The 8,412-nt window shown below is 35.5% G+C and overlaps 3 protein-coding genes across 3 annotated transcripts; all 3 read left to right on the forward strand.

Annotated features, from left to right (window-relative positions):
• Nucleotides 1-720: 720 nt before the first annotated feature.
• TM35_000321900 (uncharacterized protein) lies at nt 721-2,166 on the forward strand (the record flags this gene model as incomplete). Its single annotated transcript, XM_029028817.1, has 1 exon — nt 721-2,166. One exon carries the CDS (start codon nt 721-723, stop codon nt 2,164-2,166), a length of 1,446 nt encoding a protein of 481 aa, XP_028879941.1.
• A 586-nt stretch (nt 2,167-2,752) lies between these two features.
• Nucleotides 2,753-4,957, forward strand: TM35_000321910 (uncharacterized protein; the record flags this gene model as incomplete). Its single annotated transcript, XM_029028818.1, has 1 exon — nt 2,753-4,957. One exon carries the CDS (start codon nt 2,753-2,755, stop codon nt 4,955-4,957), a length of 2,205 nt encoding a protein of 734 aa, XP_028879942.1.
• A 588-nt stretch (nt 4,958-5,545) lies between these two features.
• On the forward strand, nt 5,546-8,122 carry TM35_000321920 (uncharacterized protein; the record flags this gene model as incomplete). Its single annotated transcript, XM_029028819.1, has 1 exon — nt 5,546-8,122. The coding sequence occupies one exon, from the start codon at nt 5,546-5,548 to the stop codon at nt 8,120-8,122; it is 2,577 nt and encodes an 858-aa protein (XP_028879943.1).
• Between the last annotated feature and the right edge of the window lie 290 nt (nt 8,123-8,412).

Below are 8,412 nucleotides of genomic sequence, written 5' to 3' on the forward strand. Positions count from 1 at the left end.
AAAAAAAAAAAAAAAAAACAGCAACAGCAGCAACAATGAGAATGAAAACAATAGTAGGGCTGATAGAAAGGTGTGGAGGAAAAACAACAAAAAAAAAAAAACAAAATTATAGTCTTATTTGTCCATGAAAAGAAAACGATACTTCTCGTTATGCTATTTCTCTTATATATATATATATATGTGTATGTGTGTATGTGTAGAGAGAGAAAGAGAGGGTCTCTCTTCATGATATTTTATGCAATCCTTCTTTGTTTCTTTTTTTTTTTTCTCTTTTCTTGTTCCTCTTACACACCCACACACCTTCTGCGCTAGACAATGCAGTTTTAGCCCCTTTTTTTTTATGGCTTCCCTTCGTCTTTTCATTTTTTTTTATTTATATCTTTTTTTTATTATTTATTTTCTTCCCTCACTTTGGTGCTATCTACTTGTATGCTCAATTATGCACGCTACTGTTTTAACCCACTCTTTTATCTTGTCTTTCTATATATATATATATAGAAAGACAAGATTTTTTGTGTATATCCTTCACATATATATATATTTATTTATGTGTGATTAATCTTTCTACCACACATATCAATGTATTATTTTTTTTTTCTTTTATTTTCTCTTTCTTTTATTTTTTTCTATTCCATTTAAAAGGTTTGTATGATCTGTAGAGTCTGAAAAGATACATATACATATATATACATAGAAAGAGATAAAGAGAGAGAAAGAAAAATGCTTAGGAGTCATTGTACCAATGATGATCCTCCTCTCTCTGTGGATGTGAACAGTGATGATGAATGTGTGGATTTATCTTCAGAGACGTCTTCCTTCACCCGCCGGCCACTACGCACACTTGGATGGGATTTGATACTCGCAGAGGAACATTCCGCACAGACCAATACTCTTAATAATAATATTAATAATAATAATAATAATAATAATAATAATAATAATAATAATAATAATAATGACAAGGGGAATAGTATGAGTGAGGGAAGGAGAAGTGAGAGTAATAATAGGGATACGGCTATTATCCATACAAGAGAAACAACAGGAATGAGATTAGACATACCCATACAGAATAGAGATATATCTTCTGTCAATCCACATATTATGTATACACCTACCAAAGCCATACCAACAACAATAATAAGAGGAAGAGAGAAAGAGATTATTCCACCACTACAGACATTAGAAGATATTCCACCAGCATGGACGATGCCAACATTCAAAAGAGATAATACTATTAATAATAATAATAATAATAATAATAATAATAATAATAATATTAACAGTATGACTAATGACAATAAGAAGAATAACTGGAATGTGGGATTGCCGGGTGGAGAGTTATTTCGACTGCAAGAGATATTCCCTCTTCTTGGCAGTCAACGTCCATCCCATGAAAGTTCACTAACAACTCCAACTCCAATAATAATAAATAGAAAAGAAAGAAAAGGAAAAGGAATTCCAGCAGAGACGATGAAGTTTGGGCCGTTTAATCAACAGGAGCCAACAGAGAAGATCTCCACAGTTCCTCTGCGGGAGTCCACACCACTCATCTCAACAAGTGTGGGGGGCCCATGGGTGAAGAAGGCGACTCTGCAGGAAAATGCGGTGGAGGTGTTTTCATGGGAAGGTATCATTCAAGCATCTCAAACAGGAAATATAGAAGAAGAAGAAAAGGAAAAAGAAGAAAAGGAAGAAAAGAAAAAAGATGTACACAATAGAATGAGAGAAAGATCTCCTCAACCTTTTTTTTCACAACAACAAGAACAAGAACAGAAGCCAAAGAAGGATCTGTATAGGAATGAATCACTACATTCTACAATGGGAGGAGTCATTAAATATCGATCAAATGATAATAATAATAATAATAATAATAATAATAATAATAATAATAATAATAAAATACAAATTCCATCATCACCTCCACGAGAAGATATGGAAGCCACAGTTCATGCCGTGAAAGTAATGCAGCGTACGGCAGATGAACTCGCACATCGTGTACTTATGGCTGAACGTGAACTTGCGGATGAATACATAGAGTCTACTACACTGCGTGAGGATCTCATGTCTAGCTTAACAACAGCAGAGTCTCTCCTGCAAGAGAAGATGAAGACTCTGCGCAAACTTCGACTTGAAAATGAAAGACTTCGAAAACTTCTGGGAGATTAAATAAATAAATAAATATATATATATATTATATATTTAGATGTATAGGGGTTTACCTGTAAGCAAATAAGAACTACCCGTATAGATGATAGTGACTTTTCTTTTATTATTATTATTATTATTATTATTATTATTTTCTTCTTTACAGCCCTATCCACACAACCCCAATACTTTCCCTCCACAAGTGGGGGGATCTGAAGAGGGAAGGGACTGTGGAATCTGCCACTTCGTAACTCTTGCCGGATGATCCATCTGATAGACTAGAGAGTCTAATGTATACTTTGTTTTTCCCTTTTCTTTTTGATTTATGGAATGAGAAGAGGTGCGAGGCAATTCAAACTACATAGAAGTTTTTTTTTCTTTTTATCGTTTATTTCTGTTTTATTTTTTATTTTTTCATGTGGGTTGACCAAAGTAGGGGATCATATTTTATATTTATTTCTTCCTTCTCTTGTATTTAAGCCATGGAGTATATATATATATATATACTTCTTGCCTTTATTTATTTCTTTATATATATTCTCTTCTTTTTTTTTGTTTTTGTTTCTCTCTATTATTATTATTATACCTGTATGGTGTAGGTGTGTGTATGAGTTTAAAGTATCTCTCACACCGCAGCCTTGCACGAGTGCGTCGCCGTCTTTACAACTCCCAATATGTATTTAACCTGCGACTCGCTGCTGTGTTGATAATCCTCACACTTATCAACATCTCAGTCCTTTACAGTAGAACCCATCACACCTCACCAGAGGCGCTGCCTGTACAGAAAGCCGACCATAATAATAATAATAATAATAATAATAATAATGAGCCTGAGGGTGATGACCGTATTATATCTCCCGCTGTACAGAAAGAAGAAAGAAAAAGAGAAGAGGAAAAAGAAGAAGAAGAAATACATACAAATATGGAGTTGAGAACACCACACGAACAGCAGAAAGAAGTAGATATGCATGAACCCCAACGGGGAACAATATTATTATCTTCATCGTTATCATCATCATCATCATCACTACCACTATTGTTAAGACGTCGCTTTGACACCTTTTCCCACACAACACCCACACTTAGTTTATTTCCTGGTGGATTCTCCAACAGCACATGGAAAGAGGCATGTGAACAATATACGGAACTACTGCAGTACTCTGTGGGAGATGTCCTGCAGGGATCCAAATCTTTTAAAGATATTCACACTTATAAACATCATGGAGTCCTTTTACCTAATCTTACTAGTAATAACGATAGAAGAGATCATGCATGGATCCCAGGAGCTTTACCACAACCCACAGAAGAATTAATGGAGTTTTATAAACAAGAAATGCAACTGGCGGAGTATGATGTGATGGTGTTAAATACACTACGGCATAATATGGGAAGTGTAGAGTTCTGCGATCCCACAGATGCGGATTACACACCTAGTAAAGATACCGCGTGTTTGGCATATCTTAACAATCCAGCTAATTGGATGGCTTTAAAGCCCATGTCTAGTATACTCTCAACAGGACGAACTATTAAGTTTTTACTCTCACTTCGTCATAATAATATAACGGCTGTGGTGAAATTATCTCAAACACGATTTCTGTTGGAGCCCGTAAGTGAAGTGGTGGCATTTCATATGGATCGTGTTCTTGGATTTCGCCGTGTACCGCCCACAGCGTGGGTACAGATTCCTGTAGATTACATTAAAGCCGCTGCAGCCACACTTGGTCCTTTTTATGTACATTGGGTAGAAGAAGCCGTACTTTCAACACGGTATGGTAAAGCTATTACATCTCATTGTAAAGATAATCGATTAGCGGCAGTAATGAATATTGAAAACCCCAAGTGTATATTAGCATCTGTACAGTTATGGATGTGGGATGTGGATAATATAGAGAGTTCAGCTTTTGTAGACTTTGTAGAACATTTACCCGCTCTCCGTAGACTTGAAGAGGTGGATCCCAACAACAACAACAACAACAACAAGAAGAAGAAAAACAGCAATCATGATGATAATACGAATAATAATAATAATAATAATAATAATAATAATAATAATAATCAGGATGAGGTTAAGGATGCTGAAGAGATATTTGAAAAGAAGGATCACACGGGTGAAGAAGACGGAGAAGAAGAAGAAAAAATAATGATAAATCATCCTTCCACAGAAGAAACACACATGTCAGCAGCGGCTATGCGAGATTTGACTGCACGTGAACAATGGGATCAATTAGCATTTGATACAATCATTGGAAATGCAGACCGGTGGGTGGGGCACAATACATTTGTACTCGCCGCATGTGAACCCAGATTTTCTTGTCAAACCGCCCGTTTAACTTCACGGAAGTACGAACCACGATCAAAAAGTAAAAGACGATTTATTTACATTGATCAAGGAAGTGCCTTTTATAGACACGGTTTACATAGTGGTAGTGTATTTGCAGAGAACCGGAAAACACCATATTGTCGTTTCCATCGACGGACTATGGAACGTTTAGAGCGGATTACACTCTTTGCCTTTGGATCCAGAGATTTAAATAATAATAATAATAATAATAATAATAATAATAATAATAATAATAATATTTCTGCAGAGATGCCTATGATTGCCCGTGAGATATTAGGAGAAACAGCAGCGGTAGAGGCCAAACGTGTGGAAACCGCTATTTATAAACATCTTCTTCAACCACGATTACCGGCGAAGTTGGGGATTATTATGCCGCATACCTTAATTAAAAGAGCGTGTAGACGTGTGTGGTATATTCTCGCACATCGTACACGGTGTCTTGAAAGTAGCGAAACGGATATATTTTTCTGATGAGAGAGAGAGAGAGAGAGAGAGAGAGAGAGAGAGAGAACTCTTTTTTTTTTTTTCCTTTTCTTCTTCTTTTTCTTCCTTCTGTATTCTTCCTTTTATTATTTCTGTATTGTTGTTATTATTATTATTTTTATTATTATTGTTTTCTTTCGAACGGTTTCATGTATATTTGGCTGCCTGTGCTAATGGTGGCATTGTGGAAGCCTATATCGACTACAGTTGTGGTGAAATCTCTCTTATTGTTAGTTGCCAATGTTTTTCTCTTTTCTCTTTTTCTTTTCTTTCTGTTTCTATTTATTTATTTTCTTTTTTTTTTTCTTTGTTTGTACTGTTCTTCTTCTAATCCTTTTCCTTTTCCTTTTTTCTGATTTCTCTCTCTTTTTTTGTTTTTTTCTACTTTCTGTATTCTGACTATTTCTACGGTGAAAGGGAAAAGAAATTAGTCAAAAAATAAAAAGAAAAAGAAGACTAACAAACAAACAAAAGAAAGAAAGAAACATCGTAGAGGTGTTGAAGTTTATATATATATATATATATATATAGAGAGAGAGAGAGAGAGAGAGAGAGAGATAAAAAAAGAAAAACTCCATGTGTGAAGAAGAAGAGAGTTACAACTCTTTCACTGCAGAAGAGAACACCCATCATTGGATGAACCACACCAAACGATATGATGAAACTCCTAAAAAACAAAAACAACAATACACTGTAAATAATATAGAGAGAAATGAAAACAGCAACATCAACAACAATAGCAGAAGTTCAATAGAGAAGAATGCGGAATGTGAACGACAAGCAAAGGGAGAAGGATTAGGAAGAAATGGAATTGTAAATGTACCCTTTTCGAAATATGTAACCATGGCATTACAGCAAGAGTATTCACAAGAGAAAACCAAAGAAGAAAAGGAAGAAGAAAAGGGAAAAGAAGAATATGATAATGAAGACATTGAAGAGAAATATAAACAGGATGCTTTTACAAGAAAGTTTCTTCGTCTACGTGAGAAATCCGCTTTACAAAAGATTATTAACGAAATCCGTTCACTTATGCAAACCTGCCGCCTACCACCTATGGATATTACTGCTATTGAGAAATATATTCTTAAAGTGGTAGAGAAGGGCCGACCAAAGACGGATATTCAAACAAACACAACAACTCCAATAAGAGGAACAACAGGAAAACACTATTATATGAATTCTCCCACTCCACATTTTCCACAATCCCCAAGTGTGGTTTTAACAAACAAAGAAAAAGAGGAATCTGTACAGAAAACGTTGGAAACTCCTTTAACGGGGATAAAGAAAGTCCCACTCTTTACTGGTGGTATGTCTAAACAACATGTAGAGAATAATAATAATAATAATAATAATAATAATAATAACAGGAGTAGCAGTGCTGCTAATCCTATGGACAATAGCACTCCTATTGCCACTTCCTCAGCAGGTGGTAGATCACATTCTGTGAGTGTATTCAGTACACAATCAAGACACGCTGCATGGTATGTCTCTGCCTACAAGGATACAATGGACGATATCAAAGAAGAAAACGAAAAAGAAAAAGAAGAAAAAGAAAAGAAAAGTGTTAATAATGAAGGAATTCATAATTTAAGTGCGGATAGAGATGAAATCTATACAGTACCCCGTTCTCATAGTGGCAATAGAAAGAAGAGTAAGAGATCTAGCAGATCTACATCCAAATCATCCACAAGGGGTCAGTCAAGAAAAACGATGAGTAGAGAAAATAATGGGAGTTTTAGAGGAGTTTCCACTACACAATTGTTTGATATGGCGGTAGCGGATATGATGGAATTACGTCATATTTTACGAGAACACAAAACGGCAACTTTTCTTGTATTAACTGCTATTGATAAGAGAGAAACCATTATGTCAAGGTTACGTTCTTTTCTATCTCTAGCTGCAGTGGATTTTGCTTTTACTGGGATGCCAAACCGCAGTAGTAATAAAAGAGATAATAATAATAATAATAATAATAATAATAATAATAATAATAATAATATACATAATGGTAATAGTAATGATCAGAACCAAGTGCTTACGGGTGTGAAGGAAACAAGAACATCATCATCAGAAAGTAGTTTACTTGAGGGGTGGTCGAGGCCAATAGTACCAAATAGTAATAACAAAGGGCCACGACCTCGCATTCTCACATCTGTGCGAATTTTGGAATCACCATTGAAATCAAATATACGAGTGAAACACCGTATTTACTATAGAAATGGTGTACTGTATTTACTAAAGCAACTACAACGGGTATCTGTTGCAGTAGTGAAATCTATTGTAGCTTGGCGTAGTCTTCTTAGTGGTAATTATCCATTTGTGGTGAATGGTCGTAATTATTTACTTGAAATGGCAAAGGAGATGGCAAACCTTGCGGAGAATCCTGTATTACTAGCGTTATTTCCAACCTCTAATAGTAGAGGAGGAAACTTATATAACTCAGAAGAAGAAAGAAATAATAATAATAATAATAATGACTTTGATGCCCTATTACAGGAAAGACTCACCTTCCCTGCAAGCCTGCAGTACCACCCATTATTAACGAATATGACAGAACTATTTGAACGAAGTAAGTCACCACAACCACCAAAATGGATAAGAAGAAACGAAAAAAGAATGTACGATCCTATGCATTTTAATTTTTTTGATAATGTAAATGATAATAACGTTTATATTTTTGATCAATACGACCTTGATGCTATTCTTAATAATGGCAATGATAATGATAATAGTAGTAATAATCATCATAATAAAAACAATAAAAACTATGATGGTGGTATGGATGAAAATGATAATGTCAGTAGATTAACAAATATTAGAGGGCGAAAGATATTAACACCAGCATTAGGACGTTTACATTCACGGCGCAGTAAAAGAGTTCCCCAAGATATGATGGACATTGGCCAATTATTAGATGCAGAGATGATTATTCACCGTGAAGTGAAAGCGCAGATGCAATTACTGCGACGACACTTCCGTGCCTGTGCGGCTGGGCGATATCCATTGTTGCTGCGCGGTGTGTGTTGTTTGGGTGGAGACCGCGAGGGGACAGTGCGGCTGCAGTCTCAACACTTGCAGCGGGTCTGGTATTGGCATCTGCACGATGCCCTCTCTTGTCTACAGGAGGGAAACAGCGCGGTGCGGAAGGACTGAGATATCTCTCTTTCTTTCTTCTCTTTAGAGAGAGAGAGAGAGAAAGAATGGGGAAAGGGTGAATATAAAGGATTTCACTTTTTTTTTCTCTTTTTCGTTCCCTTGAGCAAACCGTATCTGTAATAACAGTACGAACATCAAAAAACATCAAAAACAACAATAACAGGGGTTATTGGAATGATAGTACTATATATAACTAGTACTAGTGGTAGATGGATGAGGTTCTCCTATTGAGAATGCCTTCCCAAGTTGACTGTTTCTTTTTTTTTTTTTTTTTTTTTTTTTTTTTT

Source organism: Trypanosoma theileri (assembly GCF_002087225.1).
Source record: "Trypanosoma theileri isolate Edinburgh chromosome Unknown TM35_Tth_32_V1, whole genome shotgun sequence".
Lineage (NCBI taxonomy): Eukaryota > Euglenozoa > Kinetoplastea > Trypanosomatida > Trypanosomatidae > Trypanosoma > Trypanosoma theileri.